The 19,494-nt window shown below is 33.5% G+C and overlaps 3 protein-coding genes across 4 annotated transcripts in view; all 3 read left to right on the plus strand.

The window, feature by feature from the left end:
* Positions 1-1,718: 1,718 nt before the first annotated feature.
* Positions 1,719-4,029, plus strand: LOC106337112. Its single transcript, XM_013776155.1, has 7 exons — positions 1,719-2,089; positions 2,158-2,244; positions 2,330-2,593; positions 2,667-2,831; positions 2,906-2,959; positions 3,055-3,201; positions 3,403-4,029. The coding sequence occupies exons 1-7, from the start codon at positions 1,928-1,930 to the stop codon at positions 3,781-3,783; spliced, it is 1,260 nt and encodes a 419-aa protein (XP_013631609.1). The 5' UTR covers positions 1,719-1,927; the 3' UTR covers positions 3,784-4,029.
* Positions 4,030-5,132: 1,103 nt separating this feature from the next.
* Positions 5,133-7,386, plus strand: LOC106340152. The gene is made up of 7 exons (XM_013779013.1): positions 5,133-5,298; positions 5,579-5,665; positions 5,746-5,973; positions 6,064-6,225; positions 6,307-6,360; positions 6,643-6,789; positions 6,901-7,386. The coding sequence occupies exons 1-7, from the start codon at positions 5,146-5,148 to the stop codon at positions 7,276-7,278; spliced, it is 1,209 nt and encodes a 402-aa protein (XP_013634467.1). The 5' UTR covers positions 5,133-5,145; the 3' UTR covers positions 7,279-7,386.
* A 9,951-nt stretch (positions 7,387-17,337) lies between these two features.
* Positions 17,338-19,494, plus strand: part of LOC106340823 — a 5,503-nt gene continuing 3,346 nt past the window's right edge. For both annotated transcript variants that reach the window (XM_013779657.1, XM_013779658.1), the window contains exons 1-5: positions 17,338-17,498; positions 17,575-17,661; positions 17,745-17,972; positions 18,057-18,218; positions 18,301-18,354. In XM_013779657.1, coding sequence (XP_013635111.1) covers positions 17,343-17,498; positions 17,575-17,661; positions 17,745-17,972; positions 18,057-18,218; positions 18,301-18,354 — 687 coding nt within the window. In that variant the 5' untranslated portion in view covers positions 17,338-17,342. The remainder of the gene's footprint in view (positions 17,499-17,574; positions 17,662-17,744; positions 17,973-18,056; positions 18,219-18,300; positions 18,355-19,494) is intronic.

Here is a 19,494-nt window from a genome sequence, read left to right on the forward strand (position 1 = left end):
TTCTATGTTTTCTCCCAACGAGGTTGCTTTGGATGATAGGCCCGATATCTTCCCCGCGAAGTCATCGACCGTATCTGCATCATCCATCTTCAACCTATCAAACTCCGTCATCAACGTCTGAAGTCTCGCCTCCCTTACACGATCAGCTCCTAGGTGTCGCGACTTGATGGCATTCCAGATCTCTTTTGATGCGGTTTGTTCTCCCACCTGGAGAATCAAAGTCTCTGGAACAGATTGAAACAAAAGAGCTATCGCAACATCGTTCTTCTTTTGATCATCTGAACCGGGTTCGATTGTGTCCCACACTTCATGAACACGTAGTAGAACCTTCATCCTCATCGACCAAACTGTGTAGTTTGTCGGTGACAACATCGGACATTGGATGGATGTAGATCCAAAGTCCTTCGTGCGTGGAGCCCTAGTCACGTCAGCCATCTTGCCGTCGCGATCTCTTGTTCACAAGCACCAGGATCTTAAGCTACAACTTAAGCTTAGATCGAGTCTCCAACCTGAGGCTCTGATACCAATTCAAATCTCTTAGAAACACAAAAAGTTATAAGAACAACTTTTCTTATTAGCTTTAGAAACTACTCAAAACTAAAGCTCTCAATATGTTTCTCTCAGATTATATAGAACACCTCTCCATTAGACCTATATTTATACGAAAGACAATTCCCTTTAACATGTGGGATATGGAAAACACAAACCTAACCTAAATAGAAACTTTATTTTCCTATTTCTAGGTTTCTTTATTGTGTTTATCTTAACATATTAAACATCTAATAATATGTTAAGTTTCCACAAGCTTGGAATTATCCAACACATAGGACATGAGTCGGCTTTAAAGAAAAAGAAGAGAAATACAAAAGTGAGAAATGAAGATGTAACAGAATAGAAAAGGAAATGTGTGGAGCTTGAGATTAGGATTTGGGATGATCTATTGTCATTTTGTCTCCATACTAATAATATTAACCGACACATTAGTTTTTTAGTGGCTTCTTTCTTTTTTGACTATACACTGTTTTTTCACATTGTGGGTGCTCTTACCCCCACCCAATCAACACCGCCCTTTATTTCCAATCTTCATAAACATATATAAATATTTTTTTTTCTTAAATAGTGATCGTATTGTAGTGGAACATAGATGGAATAGTTGACTCACTCATTTCAAATATTATGGATGATATATGTTTTTCTTTTGTTCTTTTTTTGGTAATACCGTTTTAGTGTATGTCTAAGGTTAAATTAGTACTGTAGAAGTGTGTATATACATATATATATATAAGGTTGTGGACTGGCAAATGAGGAGTAAAATTTATTTTAATAATACAAAATGTTTTATGTAAAATTAGTAATTATCATTCAAGATGCTAAATCAAATATTTAGCATCTTGAATGATAATTACTAATTTTATGATATGATCTTATGTTATCTAATGATATGAGGAGTAAAATTACTTGTCTTTCATCTTTCCAATGATATGATCTTATGTTCTCTAAGTTTTGATTTACTAATGTAAACCTAATATTTATAATCATTTCTTCAAATAAAAAAGTTGAAATCCCAATACACATTAATGACAGTCAAAAGAGTGGAATGTTCAGTTTCAGTAAGATTTCCTTTTTCTATAAAGCTGACAGTAAAACAAGATAACATATCTAACATTCGAATTATTCCAGAAAAAGATTCTGACAAAAAACAAATTTAACAGAGAGACAGAGGAGAAAGCAACCAATCAAATCTTACACAATAGAATCCAAATTTACACTTGTCTTTATTTCAAAAGAATCGTCCTTTTATTGCCGAAGTGTTTATTGGTTTGCCAAGAAGAACTAAACGCACAATCCAAAGAACCTCTCATCTTCTCTTCTTCTTCTTCTCTTTCAGTAATAAAAAGCTTAAACCTTTTCTTGAGTTTCCTTAACCATGGCAGCTAATTGCAAAAGGGTTAGCTTCTTGCTGGCTCTGGTAATGACGGTGGTGGTGACTCTCTGTTCTTTATTCGTCTCCGGCGAAAATGAGGTTTCCGATCTTAAAATCCGTACCCACTTGAAACGACTCAACAAGCCACCTCTCAAATCCATAAAGGTAAATAATTTCGCAGAAAGTTTCCTTTTTTAGCTGAGTTTCCGCAATAATTTTATGGTTTGGAACAGAGCCCAGATGGAGATGTAATAGATTGTGTCCCAGTCACCGACCAACTAGCTTTAGCTCATCCTCTGCTCATTAACCACACTGTCCAGGTATTACAAACTCTTCTTCTTTTGTCCCCAGTCTCTGTGATTCTTGTTCTTTAGTGTTTCTTACATTGTTAATGGGCTTTTATAGATGAGTCCAAGTTTCAACCCGGAGAGTGTCTTTAGCGAGAGTAAAGTTTCATCAAGAACCAAGAAACAGGAGCCTAATGATATAACTCAGCTCTGGCATGTGAATGGGAAATGCCCAGAGAACACAGTTCCCATCAGAAGAACCACAAAGCAAGATCTTTATAGAGCCAGTTCTGTCGAGAGATTCGGTATGAAGACTCAGAAAAGCATTCCTAAGCTCAAATCTTACGACACAACTGGTGTCCTTCCACAAAATGGTCATCAGGTATATGTTTTTTCTTGTCATGCATTTTCGGTATTTTAACAAATTTTTATTAACCCTTTTGGATTTGATGTAGCACGCGATAATGTATGTCGAGGATGGTGTTTTCTACGGTGCTAAAGCCAAGATTAATGTATGGAATCCGGATGTGGAGATGCCTAATGAGTTTAGCTTGGCTCAGATTTGGGTTTTGGGTGGAAACTTCAACTCTGATCTTAATAGTATTGAAGCTGGCTGGCAGGTAAGCCTTTTGGTTTCTTGTAATAGAAGTTAGATTTTGTGTTTTTTGATTCAAAGATTTGTGTTTTTTTTCAGGTGAGTCCACAATTGTATGGTGATAACCACACTAGGCTCTTCACTTATTGGACTGTGAGTTTCTATCTCTTTATGTGTTTTAGTTTATTTCTATGTGTGTTTTTGTTTATTGAAGAATCAATGTTTTGTCTCCCCTGTGAGAAAAACAGAGTGATGCCTACCAAGGAACAGGCTGTTACAATCTTCTGTGCTCAGGATTTGTTCAAATCAATAGGGAGATTGCAATGGGTGGATCAATCTCTCCTTTATCTAGCTATGGAAACTCTCAATATGACATTATCATTCTTATCTGGAAGGTAAACCAAACATCAAGAATCCTACTCGTTTCCAACTTCAAATCTTTTGAAAGCATAACTTATATAATAATATATACATTTTCTATTAAAAAACCTACTTTTAATATATGCTAAAATAACTACTTTTAATATGTCCTATTGAGTATATGGTTTTTGTTATGTTCTGTTTGTTTAGTTTAGCTTTGTTTTTTCCTTTCTCAGGACCCAAAAGAAGGACATTGGTGGTTACAATTTGGTGAAAAGTACATAATGGGATACTGGCCAGCTTCACTCTTCTCTTACTTATCAGAAAGTGCATCAATGATTGAATGGGGAGGTGAAGTTGTGAACTCGCAGTCCGAGGCAGGACAACACACTACCACTCAGATGGGAAGTGGTCGGTTCGCAGAGGAAGGTTGGGGGAAAGCAAGTTACTTCAAGAACGTTCAAGTAGTTGATGGATCTAATAAATTGAGAAACCCTGAAAATCTTCAAGTGTTTACTGATGAAGAGAACTGTTACAATGTGAAGAGTGGCAATGGAGGTTCTTGGGGAAGTCACTTCTACTATGGTGGTCCTGGTCGAAACCCTAATTGCCCTTGAGTATCTGTCTACTTACTTGCAGTGCACATCATTCTAAATTAATAATTAATTTGTATAAAACATATATTAGATACACATTCTTACATATATTGTTTTCAGATTCACCAGAGTGGATTAGGGTTTGTTTATGTCTTGTTTCAGAGTGTTTCTCTGTTTCTATGGAGTGAAGGGAAGATACACTTCTTTAAAGAACATGGTCCCATGTGTATACTGAAATCTTTATGATCATGTATTTATAATTGCTTTGTTTATGTATAACAAAAAATAGAGATGACAATTTTGGATCTTCCCATTAATTCAGCCAGGTAACAATTTCCATCAGAATTATTGGTCAGACTTCATTAATCTATCATACTAAATAAATGTATATTGTATCATAATATGTAGGTGTCACTAATTCAAATGACCATGATCTTAATTTAATTGTAACGTACATTTAGTTCCATTGGTGGAATTTGGTGAAACTTCATCCGAGACTAAATCATGTTTGGGCGGTGGCTTTTCCATTGCATTGTAATTAGGTTATAGTCCTTGACTTCTTGATCAAGAACACCGATTTTTATACTATAGTTTATCATTTTATATATGGGGATTACAGATCTATTTTGTGAATTGCGATAGCCTCTGATATAGTCAACAAAAATGTGGGCCTAGAAACCACAAGAGAGTTGACTTGGTGGATCGCGTTGACGAATTCTCAGTTGGAAAGTATATAATCAATTCAACATAGTAAGAGAATTATAATTGTTTAACATAATATTCAATGGTGCCAAAGGAAAGTTCAGTATAAGAATGTACAAATCGTATTATAAATTAGGTATCGATTTAATAATGAATTGACGTAAAAGCTCTGACCTCACGCGGAATGGTTCATGACAGACCAACAATTGATAATTTTTATTTAGAGTAATTATATATCGTTTGGTCAAATGTCATTTTATACATTCGTAAAAGTGACTTGGCTTAACCAAAAGCTATGAATGTATAATACGCCCACGGGGTATTTTAACTCTGATCAGAAGTCAGAACCAGAGATTTACGAAACAATGTGTCTGGTAAAAACATGTGAGGTTGAATAAGAAAAACATCATTGCACGATTTTGAAAACATAAGAAGCAGTAACCTAATAAGTTAGAACGAAAAAATTGAGGTATTAACATAGGTCGAGTTGATAGTTGATACTATCAACAAAAATATATTATCTGGCTAGAGTTGACAAGGTCTGATTTTTTTAAAAAATATTAGAAGCTCCTGTCAAGAAAAGAATAATAGTTATGAAAAATAAGCGCGATCTCCTCCTATAAAAGCCAATGAGTTCTTGCTAAAAGTTTCACTAAGAGTCTAAGAACTGTATATATAACCATGATGAGAATGGCTAGTTTCACGGTGGCTCTGATGGTGATAGCGGCGACAATAACTATTCGAGTTGATGGACATGAGTTTTCCCATCACCAGGAAGTTAAAATACTTAGACATTTGAAGCGACTCAACAAGCCTGCTGTTAAATCCATTAAGGTATCTTATACAAATTAGAGAAATATTTTAAAATAGCATCAACACAATTTTTTGCTTCAGAAATAGCACACAGAAAAATTCCTAACATTAATAAAAATTAATATTTGTTATCATTTTACTCTTTAATTAATGCTATTTTCAAGATTTTCTCCTTATCTACTATTTTTGTCATAATAATTAATAATTATTTTTATTTTCCAAATCATTTTCCCTACAAATGTCATGAATCTCTTACGTAACAATGAATTATTATTCGCTTTAATCAAAATTTTCCTTACAGAGTGAAGATGGAGATGTAATAGATTGTGTTCCTATTACCAACCAGCCGGCTTTTGATCATCCTTTACTTAAACACCATACCATGCAGGTTTGGTTTCACTTTTCAGTCTTTATATTGTTAAACACAATATTTTTGAATCACTTGCAATAAAAAGTTTATGCACGTAGATGAGACCGAGTTTCATCCCTGAAAGTGATTCAACGTACATCAACGAAGAGACAAAGACTATAAATCAGGTTTGGCACAAGGCTGGAGAGTGTCCTGATAACACTGTTCCCATCAGAAGAACAAAGAAAGAAGATCTCTTAAGACCTAAATCCATGAAGAGATTTGGGAGAAAGCCTCATCATAGCATCCCACGAACTACAACCTTTGATCCAACAAAAGGTCATCAGGTACGTCTACATGTCCACACATCTATGTGTCGCCGTTGTTACTTTCTTATAACTTACACTATCCATTAATTTCTGTGGAGTTGGATTTAGTACGCGATAATGGGTGCGAGGAACGGAAAGTTTTATGGGACAGAAGTTGTTATAAATCTGTGGAAACCATATGTCCAAGTTCCTGACGAGTTTAGCTTGGCTCAGACTTGGATTGTGTCCGGATCTGGCTCTAGTCTTAACACCATTGAAGCTGGTTGGCAGGTTTGCTCCCTTCTCCACGACCTTTCTTTGTTCTTATGCAAATAACGTAACTTATTATATATTTTTCTCCTTAATTTATAGGTTTATCCAGAACTATATGATGATAACAGACCTAGATTCTTTGTTTACTGGACGGTAAGTTCTCTTTTCCAAATTATTTATGCTTATTTATCCCTTATATATTAGACGTTAATCATTTATAAATTTAAAATGTTTACTTCCTGAATAGAACCGAAAAATCACTTAATAAAATAATTATTATAAGAAGATTAAGACTTCTAATTGTGTGTTATCCTCTATAATTTCTCTCTCTAAATTCTTAGATCAGGACATTCGTTCTATTTTATTTTGCAAAATTATTCGTATCTATAACTACAGTAGACTCTAATCATTGTGAAATCATCTTTTCATAAATAGCGTGATGGATATCGAAGAACCGGGTGCTACAACCTTCTCTGCTCGGGTTTTGTTCAGACAAGTAATCGATATTCAGTAGGTGGAGCTTACAACATCGTGTCACGCTACGGTGGAACTCAGTACGATATCTCTATACTTATATGGAAGGTAATAGCATAGTTATTTTATTTTTCATGAGATTCTTGAGTCGCAAGATATATATCTTTTTCACCAAATTACCTCTCTATCTAAGCTAAAATGGTTAATTGCAATCACTAGGACCGGAAAACAGGAAACTGGTGGCTAAGGGTTGGCAAAGACATCATAGGTTACTGGCCTGGCAAGTTGTTCACTTCGCTAGGAAATGGAGCTACGAGAGTTGAATGGGGAGGTGAAATCGTTAACTTAAAGACTGGTGGGAAACACACGGGCACGGACATGGGAAGTGGGCATTTTGCAGATGAAGGTTACAAGAAAGCAAGCTATGTCAGGAACCTTAAGATAGTTGATGGAACTAATACTCTGAGAGAACCAAAGAGTCTTTACTACTTTGCTGATAAACACAACTGTTACAATGTGAAGACAGGAAATGCTGGGACTTCTTGGGGGATTCATTTCTTCTATGGTGGTCCAGGTCGTAACGTTAAGTGTCCTTGATTTACATATGTGTTCGAAAGCTTTTGTGGATTTCACGTATATATATATTTAAATAAGATTATGTTAATTTGCTGGTGTGTGTATGTGAGTGTGCTTATGATAATAAACATAAAAGTTTTAGAAGAAAAACTTCCACGTCATGAGAGATGATCCCATCTATCAATTGATATCAATCTGGTTCAGCTTTGGAATACGAGCAGAATAAAGACGCATTTATTGGAAGTTAACTAGAAACACAGCTGTTTTAGATGAAATTCAAGAAAATGTTTTTTTTTTAACTTAGATTCAAGAAAATGTTATAAAATGCACGTTCTTTTTATAAATAAAATGCACGTTTAATAAAGTTATATACGTTTTTGACCGAAGAAATAAAAAAAAATTAAGTTATATACTTTTTGGTCTCATTGTTTTCTTCCTTATAACTAAAATGACTAATTAATATTATCACTAAGCCGACGAAATACAACGCTATACTAATACTTTATGAAACAATACTTAAATGATTTTTAAAAAACTTAAATTCGTATGTACATATTATTTTTTTTTATATGTTTACACAATATTTTGTCATGATGTTACACTATTCTCAACAAAGAGCTCTCTCGAGAAATAAAAAATAAATAAAAAAAAAAACAAAAAATCACAAGAATAATTAACAAGAAATAATATAATAGACGTGCGAACCTTGATCAAGTATGTTTTAAACCATGATGATCGAATCAAAGGCTACACAACCTAACAGTGATTTGCGATGACATTTCCTCTCACAGTAAATATCTGACATGTGCTGTTTCTCTTCAGATAAGACCCCATCTTTGATTTTTTTTGTGTATGTGGTTGATATAACTCGACCAACAACATTGATTCTGTCCTTACTTCCTTCAATCCTGTCTTTACCACGACAAAACATAGCTTATAAAGTCATTCTTTCTCAACGATTTTTCTTTTGGATTTGTGGATATCAAAATGGGTAACGTTTCATCTGCTCAAAGTTCATCACCATCTGTGCCGATTGATTCCACCTTGATCTTCCTTCTCCAGTGTCACCTACCCAAAGTTCATCACCATCTTTCCTACTTTTAATATGTAGCCTATTGAGTACATAGTTTTAGTTATGTTCTCTTTATTCCGTTTGTTTGTTTCATCTTTGGTTTTTTTTTTCCCAAAACCCAAAAAACGGACATTGGTGGTTACAATTTGGAGAGAAGTACATAATCGGATACTGGCCAGCTTCACTCTTCTCTTACTTATCAGAAAGTGCATCGATGATTGAAATGGGGAAGTGAAGTGGTTAACTCCAGCCCGATGCAGGACAACACACTACCACTCAAATGGGAAGTGGTTGGTTCGCAGAGGAAGGGTGGGGCAAAGCGAGTTACTTCAAGAACGTTCAAGTAGTTGATGGATCTCGAATAAAAAAAACCCTAAAAATCTTCAAGTGTTTACTGATGAAGAGAACTGTTACAATGTGAAGAGTGGCAATGGAGGTTCTTGGGGAAGTCATTTCTACTATGGTGGTCCTGGTCGAAACCCTAATTGCCCTTGAGGAGCTTGTCTACTTACTTGCATTGCAGGTCATTCCAAATTAGTCATTAATTGTATAAAACATATATTATATACACATTCTTACATATATTGTTTTCAGATTCACCAGAGTGGATTAGGGTTTGTTTATGTTTTGTTTCAGAGTGTTTCTCTGTTTCTATGGACTTAAGAGAAGATACACTTCTTTAAAGTACATGGTCCCATGTGTATACTGAAATCTTTATGATTATGTATTTATAATTGCTTTGTTTATGTAAACCAGTTCCATTAGAATTATTCGTCAATTTCATTAATCTAGCATACTACATAAATGCATATTATATAATACCCCGTCCGTTCCTTAATGATAGACTTTTTAGAAAAAAAGTTTGTTTCACAAAAATGTAATTTTTGTGTTTTCTATGAAAGTTTATAAACTTCAAAAAAATTAATTGACTTTATTGAAAAACTATTGGTTAAAAGTTATTGAAAATTACAAAAAACGATACACTTATTTATTTATTTTTTTTATCGGCAAATGATACATTTATTATGGTAGTTTAATGTAATTTTTTAATATATGTGAAAATATTAAAAAGTGTATCTTTGTGGAACGGAAGAAGTAATACATAGTTTTTACCAATTCAAAGTACCATGATCTTATTTTAATGGTAACATACATTAAGATCAATTGGTAGAACTTGATAAAACTTCATTGGTGGAACTCGGTGAAACTTCATTCGAGACTATATTATATTTGTGCGGCGGCATTTCAATTGTCTTGGAGTTATGTTTTAGCTCTTGACTTCTTGATCAAGAAAATCAATTTTTATAGTTATAGCTTATAATTTTATACGCGGATTACAGATCTATCATGTGAATTATGATAGCCTCTGATAAAGTCAAACAAAAAATGTGGGCTCGGAAACCACAAGAGAGTTGAGTTGGTGGATCGCATTGACGAGTTCTCAGTTTGAAAGTATAATCAATTTACCGTAGTAAGAGAATCCTGGTATGTATTATTTGAAAAGTCACTTTAATGATTTATGCTGATGTGTAGTTCATAAAAGAACTCTCCAATTAATCTTTTTAATTTGATTGGTTGATGATTTTTCATTTTTCATTTATTTAATTAAAGTTTTTAAAAGAAAACTATTCATAAAATTACCTAATATAATCTGTGTGTCCAAACATACAATTAAACATCTTAAATATAGATGAATTTGTTGGAGTAATCTTAAAATAGCTTGGGAAACAAGCAATCTTATTCCTATCTTGTTATGGTTTTCTATAAGATTTAGGATTATCTTTAAGAGTTATATACTAATAAGTTTAGGAGTTATCTATTTTTACATAAAAGGAGTTGCAGAATTGTTGCAACATTTGTGAGATATATTGAGATTGTGAGCTTAGGGTTTTGAGTGATTTTTCCTAAGAGAATAATAAGAGAAGCAAATTCTTGTTAACGTGTTCTTGCAATCTATCGTGAGACTATATTGTGGTATCAGAGCTTCTAGGATACGATCACAAGAGCTATGGGCGACATTGTTACTACGAAAGTTAAGGAAGGAGGTGGATCCTCTTCCATAAAGTGTCCGATACTAACTTTGACAAATTATACGGTGTGGGCAATGCGAGTTAAAGTACTGCTAAGGGTACATAAGTTCTGGGAGGTTATAGAGAATGAATCTGATAATGGAGAGAAGAACGACATGGCTACTGCTCTGCTCTTCCAATCTATACCCGAGGCACTTATTCTCCAAGTAGGAGAGTTGGATACAGCCAAGAAAGTATGGGATGCGATTAAATCAAGACACATGGGAGCAGATCGTGTTCGCGAGGCAAGACTGCAAACCTTGACGGCATAATTTGAGAGAATGAAGATGAAGGACAGCGATGCAATTGATGACTTTGTGGGGAAGTTATGGGAGATCTCATCAAAATCTGCTACTCTGGGAGAAAATATTGAAGAAATAAAATTGGTGAAAAAGTTCCTATCTAGCCTGCCACGACGAAAATACATACACATTGTGGCATCGTTAGAACAGGTCCTTGATCTTGAGACCACAAGCTTCGAGGACATAATTGGCCGGTTGAAAGCTTATGAAGAGAGAGTTGCTGAGGAAGAAGATGAAACACAGAACAAACTCATGTACGCAGAGAATACATAATCACAACCTACTTCAAATTACAACAACAACTACAGAGGTAGAGGACATGGTGGTCGATTTAATAACAGAGGACGAGGAAGGGCAAGGTTCAATGATCGGTACCATGATCGGTATCAAAACCGATACCAAGATACTTTCGACATGTCCAAAATCGAATGTTTTCGGTGTGACAAGATGGGTCACTTCGCGTCTGTATGTACTGATCGCTTACTCAAGCTACAGATAACTACAGAAACAAAAGAGAAAGACGATGCGACACAGGAAGCAGAGGAACTGATGATGCACGAGGTGGTCTACCTTAACGAGAAGAACGTTAACCCACTGGACTTTGAGACAAGTTCAGACAATGACAGAGTATGGTATCTAGACAATAGGCCAAGCAATCATATGACTGGCAACCAGAGGTATTTTAAGTCCATCGATGAATCAATCGCTGGCAAAGTAAGGTTTGGAGATGACTCTCGCATCGACATCAAAGGAAAATGGCCAATATTGTTCCTCACCAAGGATGGAGGAAAGAAAATACTTGCCGATGTCTATTATATACCAGACTTAAAGAGCAACATAATCAGTCTAGGACAAGCCACAGAGTCCGGCTGTGACATCAGAATGAAAGAAGATTAGCTTACATTACAAGACAAGGATGGAAAACTGATCGTCAAAGCAAAACGTTCTAAGAATCGGTTATATAAGGTGACTATGGACAACAACGAAGAATGCCTACAGCTCTCAGTTCCAAGTGAGTCCGCAAGATGGCATGCACGGTTAGGTCATATAGGGAGAGAAGCAATGCGACTGATGGCTAACAAAGAATTCGTGTATGGACTACCTAAGATCGAGATTGATAAGGAGACATGCCCTTATTGCCTACTTGGTAAACAAGCAAGACATACGTTTCCGAAGATAACGTCATATCGAGCTGATAAAACACTTGAGCTTATACATGGAGACCTCTGCGGACCCATTACACCATCCACAGCCTCTCAAAAAGGTACATCTTTGTTCTCATCGATGACTATTCCAGATATATGTGGACAATACTTTTGAGAGAAAAAGGAGAAGCATTCGACAAATTCAGAAAATTCAAGGCTATAGTTGAGAAGGAAATAGGGACTGTCATCAAAACTCTTAGAACAGACAGAGGATGTGAATTTGTGTCTAACGAATTCAGAATTTTTTGCGAGTCTAATGGAATTACAAGACATCTAACAGCTCCCTACACCCCTCAACAAAACGGGGTAGTAGAAAGACGAAATCAAACTCTTCTCAACATGACTAGAAGTATCTTAAAGCATATGGAGCTACCAATCTACCTCTGGGGCGAAGCAGTGAGACATGCCACCTACCTCATAAACAGAGATGCAACCCGAGTCATCAAGTCGACAACACCATACGAGCTGTTCAAAGGGAGGAAACCAAACATTGAGCACTTACGAGTTTTTGGATGTATCGGATATGCTAAGATAGACTCACAGCATCTCAAGAAACTCGACAACAGGTCACGACAGCTGGTACATCTCGGAACCGAGCCAGGTCTAAGGCCTATAGGTTGCTTGATCCGACAACCAGAAGAATGGTGGTAAGTAGAGATGTGATATTTGATGAGAACAAGAGCTGGGACTGGAAGAGTTGTAATGAGAAAGAAGAAACATGAATGTTTCGCATCGGTGTGAGTTAGTTCGGGAATCATGGTGTTAATGACGACACCCCTGTCGTCAACGAAGAAGAAGAAGCAACAGAAACCCAAGCTACTGGTGCGATAAAGCAAGAAGAAGAAGATGAGGATCACGTTGATGATCATGATGAACCAGAACTAAGGAGATCTCAAAGAGAGAGAAAGCTACCTAGCTACCTTGATGATTATATCCTACTGGCAGAACTAGAAGGAGAGCGGTTATTGTTGAGCATAAATGATGAACCATGGAGCTTCGAAGAAGCTAAAGAAAAGAAAGTATGGAGAGATGCTTGCGAAGATGAAATCAAGTCAATAGTCAAGAACAATACTTGGGACTTAGCTGAGCTTCCGGTTGGAGCAAAGGCAATAGGGCTCAAGTGGATTTTTAAGATAAAACGAAACTCTGACAGAAGCATCAACAAATTCAAAGCAAGACTAGTAGCAAAAGGCTACATACAGAGGCATGGTGTTGACTTTGATGAAGTATTTGCGCCCGTGGCACGCATTGAAACTGTCCGGTTCTTACTTGCATTAGCAGCGTCAAAAGGTTGGAAAGTTCATCACTTGGACGTCAAGACTGCGTTCCTACACCGAGATCTAAAAGAAGAAGTGTACATCTCCCAGCCAGAAGGTTTCGAGGTTAAAGGACAGGAAGGCAAAGTATACAGGCTTAAAAAGGCACTCTACGGTCTGCGTCAGGCTCCAAGAGTATGGAACAAAAAATTAAACAAAGTGTTGGGAGAACTGAAGTGTGTGAAGTGCGCAAAAGAGCCAGCAGTATATCGACGTCAAGAGAAGGAACATCTATTACTTGTTGCGGTGTATGTCGATGACCTTCTTGTGACTGGTACAAGCCTTGAGCTGATCGAAGAGTTTAAGAGAGGGATGTCTGAAAGGTTCGAGATGAGCGATTTGGTTAAGCTAACCTATTATCTGGGAATTGAGGTTGATCAACACAATGAAGGGATTACACTAAAGGAAGAACGATACGCCAAAAAGATACTAGAGGAGTGTGGAATGCATGACTGCAACACAGTTCACATACCTATGGATCCAAGCTTAAAATTGTCTAAAGCACAAGACGATCAAAGCGTGAACGAGAAGGAGTACAGAAGAAGCATCGGGTGTCTCAGATATCTACTTCATACTCGTCCTGACTTGTCGTTCTCAGTTGGAGTAATGAGTAGGTATATGCAGGATCCAAAGACTTCACACGCCGCAGCCATAAAGCAAATCTTGCGCTACTTACAGGGAACAAAAGTGAAGCTAATAGGTTATAGTGACACAAGTCATAATGCGGACGAAGACGACGGTTGTAGCACAACAGAGCATGTTTTTTATTTTTTAGATTCACCCATAACCTGGTGTTCTCAGAAACAAGAGACAGTTGCACTTTCATCCTGTGAAGCAGAATTTATGGCAGCGACCGAGGCGGCAAAGCATGCAATTTGGCTTCAAGAGTTACTTAGTGAAATCGTGGGAAAGGAATGTGAGAAAGTAGTGGTTCTGATCGACAATAAATCTGCAATAGCCTTAACCAAGAACCCAATTTTCCATGGACGCAACAAACATATTCATCGGCGTTATCACTTTATAAGAGAGTGTGTTGACAACAATCTGATTGAGGTTTAACATGTACCAGGAAGCGAACAGAAAGCAGACATCCTAACCAAAGGCCTTGGAAGAATACGATACAAAGAAATGAGAAGTTTGATTGGAGTTGAAGATGTGTCCCAAAGCTATTTTAAGCTTAAAGGGGACAATGTTGAAGTAATCTTAAAATAGCTTGGGAAACAAGCAATCCTATTCCTATCTTGTTATGGTTATCTATAAGGTTTAGGATTATCTTTAAGAGTTATATACTAATAAGCTTAGGAGTTATCTATTCTTATATAAAAGGAGTTGCAGAATTGTTGCAACACTTGTGAGATATATTGAGATCGTGAGCATAGGGTTTTGAGTGATTTTCCCTAAGAGATTAATAAGAGAAGCAAATTCTTGTTAACGTGTTCTTGCAATCTATCGTGAGACTATAGAATTAACATAATTGGTTTATAGAAAGAATTAAATATCTAGATTACATTATATAAATTGATAAGATACATATAAATACATATGATACTATCTAAACAATTATAAAAACGGCTTTTATTATGTTTATATTAGCAGTGAATAAAATAAATCATAGATTTTAGAAAACTAATTAATCTAAGCTTAATAATATTAATTAAATTCACTCATTCACTATATATATAGTATAAAATGTGTCAAATGAATACAAAATAGTCAAATATATAATTCTAAAAATTTCAGTCATTTTCCAATGACAATGTGATATCATATATGCGTTATCACTTTTAGAAATGATTAAAATATTTTTATATTTTAAAACTTAAAAATTATATGGTAAGTTATTTAAACATATATTAATCAAGAAAAAGTTTATTTAATTCATCTATTAATATAAACAAATGAATTAACATTATTATATGATAAGTCATTTAAAATTATATTATTTGGTAATTCATTTAATTTATTATATGGTAAGTCATTTACTTATATTAATCAAAGTATTTTTCACAGGATTTTTCTAGATTTAATACTCTATTACTATTATTCATATAGCTTGGATTATAATAAAATTAGCATGCTTATTTTTAATAGGAAAAAAAGCAGACATAAATAAAGGAACAAGAGGGAAGAATAATAAAATATGTTTGTTGCATTCTTGGTATTTTTCTATTTTTATGTATTTAATTTTTATTTGTTTGTCGAGGTACATGTACTTTTTGTGTTACTATAAATGTGAACTAATTAGTTTTATGTGTTTTTAAAATGTTAAGATAACTTTAGTAAGGAAGTTCAATAAAAATGACCATCTCTACAATTGTTAAAGTTAAAGATGAAAAATATAATGTAAATTGAAATTGAATGAGTTAGTGTTTGATAAAATAGTGTGATGATCAGAGATAATTTAAGGAATAATTTGTTTGTTTAACCCATTTAAGTTTTATGTTAAACACTAAATTAAAAAAAAATGAGTGAGAAAGTGTGATTTAAAATGTGATTTGGAACAAATTATGAGGAAAAATTTCTTAAACTACTATTTTCCTAATACATGTTTTTATGTTTACCTTAACCAAATTTATCCTTAGTTTTAACGAGATAATTCTTACTATATTAATTGAGAAGTCACTTAATTGACTTTTGATTATGTGTCTTTAATAAGTTAAGTTTTTAAAAATAGTTATAATTTGATTGGTTGTTAACATTTATTAGTTATTATTTTAATCAGATATAAAAATAAAAAGTAACTCTAGAACTAATTAATACAAATTACCAAATAACACAAATGATATTACAAATAATGATTTATGGTAACTAATTATAGAATTTGAGAAAGAATATATATGTTTTATCAATTTCTTTATTTTTATCAATTATTTATATATAACTAAATAAATTACTTTAGCATTTTTTATAGAAATAAATTTAATGGTTATGTATTATTATTATATAAAAGAATTATATTTGTAGGTAAGGAATTATTATAACTTTTACGTTTTTAAATCCCACACAAAATCGTTTACAAAAGATCTTTCATGATAAAAACTTATCATCATTGTATTTGTCATATTGGAGTTACACAGAAAAAACACACTCTTTTTTTTTTCTCTTGAGAGCTAGAGTATTTTCGGTTTTTATGTGTTAAACTAAAATATAAAGTAATTCTATAACCAATTATCTGAATTAATTTTAATATTTTTTTCTGTAAGAGAAAGTTTTTTAATGACTAAATTTTATGTTTTTGAACTATTTTAAATCTCACATATATTTTAAAAATATATACTGAAAATCTTAATTATCCAAATATTTAAAATTAAAAATTAAAATTTTATATTTTTAATTATTATTCAAAAATTATAACAGTGTAAAAATAATATATATTTTTTATATAATATAACTATCCGCAAAATTGCGGGCAAACACCTAGTTATAATTGTTTAACATAATATTCAGTGGTGACCAAGGAAAGTTCAGTAAAAGAATGTACATATCGATTTAATAATGAAATGATGTAAAAGCTCGTGACCACACGCGGGATGGTTCATGACAGACTAACAAATGATAAATATTTATTTTATAAGATGAAAAGTGTGATCTATAAACTGATACATATAACGTCGAAGACTAGGTTACATATATTGATATTTTTTTTGTAACATCATAGATTGATATATATAATTGGTTTATTTAAAGTAATTACCTATCGTTTGGTCAAATGTCATTTTATGCGTTCGTAAAAATGATATGGCTTAATCAAAAGCTATGAATATATATACGTCCACGGATTATTTAGCTAAGATCCGAACCTGAGATTTACGAAACAATGCGACTGCCTGACACATGAGATTATTTAGAAAAAACTTTATTACGATTTTGCTAACATAATTTAATCAGTAACCTGATAATTTATAACGAAAAGATTGTGGTAATAATACAGTTCGAGTTGATACTACCAACAAATATATATAATTTGATTAGAGTTGACAAGGTCCATTTTTCTTTGTAACACTAGAAGATCCTGTCAAGAAAAGAATAATAGTTATGAAATATATGCAATCTCCTCTTATAAAAGCCGATGAGTTCTAGCTAAAAATTTACTAAAAACTGTAAATCCTTATAAAACCATAATGAGCATGGCTGGTTTCACGGTAGCTCTGGCTCTGATGGTGATAGTGTCCACAATAGCTGTTCGAGTTGATGGAAATGAGTTTTCCCATCACAAGGAAGTTAAAATACTTAGACATTTGAAGCGACTCAACAAGCCTCCTGTTAAATCCATTAAGGTATCTTGTACAAATTTCATAAAAACAAACTTGTAAAGATGTATTATTTTTGTATTAATCTTAATTTTCCTTACAGAGTGAAGATGGAGATGTAATTGATTGTGTTCCAATCACCAACCAACCAGCTTTTGATCATCCTTTACTTAAACACCATACCATCCAGGTTTGGTTTCAATTTTCATTCTCTCTATTGTTAAAACACGATATTTTTAAATATCACTTACGATACAAAGTTTATGCACGTAGATGAGACCTAGTTTCCACCCTAGAAGTGATTCTACGTACACCAAGAAAGAGGCAAAGACTATAACTCAGGTTTGGCACAAGGCTGGAGAGTGTCCCAATAACACAGTTCCCATCAGAAGAACAAAGAAAGAAGACCTCTTAAGACCTAAATCCATCGAGAGTTTTGGGAGAAAGCCTCCTCATAGCATCCCAAAATCTACAACCTTTGATCCAACAAAAGGTCATCAGGTACATGTACACTCATCTATGTGATGCAATTGTTACCGTCTTGTAACTTATACTATCCATTAATTTCTGTTGGAGTGGATTTAGTACGCGTTGATGAGTGCGATGAACGAAACGTTTTATGGGACCGAAGTTTTGATAAATCTGTGGAAACCATACGTCCAAGTTCCCGAAGAGTTTAGCTTGGCTCAGACTTGGATTGTGTCCGGATCTGGCTCCAGTCTTAACACCATTGAAGCTGGTTGGCAGGTTTGGTCCCTTCTCCATGACCTATTCTTTGTTCTTATTATGAAAAATACGTATCTCATTCTATATTATTCTTAATTTATAGGTTTATCCAGAACTATATGATGATTACAATCCTAGATTCTTTGTTTACTGGACGGTAAGTTCTCTTTTTTATTTTTGCGACATATTTATGCTTGTGCTTGCTTATCCCTAAATATTAATAAATCTAATATATTAAAATAGAGTCCTATTTGAAAATTACCTTGGCATGATTTTTTTGGATCTATTGAAAATGTTGGGACTTATCTGTTAATTAACATTTATATTATTTCTACATATCCTTAATCTACGAATATTAAATAGATACCTTAATATTTGCTAATAACGGTTATCCTATTTTAAAGCATCGATGCTTTAAAGTAAGATTCATAATTTAGAACTATACTTGCCATATCTCATTTGTTGGAGCTATCGATTTATGTTCTTCTTGACATATGTTTTGCATTTGTCTAGGTTTCAAACTTTTTTCAATTACTGTTAATCAGCTCAGCATCCATTGATAGAATTATACTTCTTCAACTAATTTTAAACTCCTTCAAAAAAGTAAGTCTTATTCATAATCGACATCAGACTAACTTATTAACATTAATAGACTTATACTTATGTACTAGATTAAGATCCGCGCTTTGCGCGGGATAAACATTATATATAAATTATTTTATGTATTATATGTTCTTACATATTATGAAATAATAAATATATATGAATAATTAAAAGTCAGTAACTATTACATATAATTAAATTAGTGCGAACGTATAACTCAATTTTATTAATCCAAACAACTTTTTAAAAAATTTGATAGGATATGTAATTAAATTTAAATGATATTAACATACATAGTATATTTTTAATATTAATGTCTATTAAATGATGCTTTCTACTCATATGTTTTTTTGATCATGTGTATCTTTAATAGCAAAAACTTTAAATTACTGATAACAAAATTTTCATTGTGCGACTAATAATTTTAGTAATTTATAATTTAAAAAAAATTATCAAGGTTAGTTCAAAACTTTTATCAAAAATAATTATTCAAAGTAAATTTTGAAATTAAAATATTTATTTATTCAATATGGTTTATAGTTTAATTTAGAATGATATATATACATATATATTTTAAATCTTAATGATTAATTAAGTTAAACTTTTATTTATATGATTTTTTAATCATTTGTATTTTGTCATAACAAAAATTTTAAACCATGGATTGCAAAATTTGAATGTGAAACTTTTAACG

The sequence above is a fragment of the Brassica oleracea genome, chromosome C4 (genome assembly GCF_000695525.1).
Source record: "Brassica oleracea var. oleracea cultivar TO1000 chromosome C4, BOL, whole genome shotgun sequence".
Classification (NCBI taxonomy): domain Eukaryota; kingdom Viridiplantae; phylum Streptophyta; class Magnoliopsida; order Brassicales; family Brassicaceae; genus Brassica; species Brassica oleracea.

Coding starts and splice junctions, on each gene's coding strand:
- LOC106337112 (XM_013776155.1), top strand. CDS start 1,928: ATGGCAGCTAATTGCAAAAGGGTTAGCTTCTTGCTGGCTCTGGTAATG. Junction 2,090..2,157: donor CACCTCTCAAATCCATAAAG/GTAAATAATTTC, acceptor GGTTTGGAACAG/AGCCCAGATGGAGATGTAAT. Junction 2,960..3,054: donor GGCTCTTCACTTATTGGACT/GTGAGTTTCTAT, acceptor TGAGAAAAACAG/AGTGATGCCTACCAAGGAAC.
- LOC106340152 (XM_013779013.1), top strand. CDS start 5,146: ATGATGAGAATGGCTAGTTTCACGGTGGCTCTGATGGTGATAGCGGCG. Junction 5,974..6,063: donor ATCCAACAAAAGGTCATCAG/GTACGTCTACAT, acceptor AGTTGGATTTAG/TACGCGATAATGGGTGCGAG. Junction 6,361..6,642: donor GATTCTTTGTTTACTGGACG/GTAAGTTCTCTT, acceptor TTTCATAAATAG/CGTGATGGATATCGAAGAAC.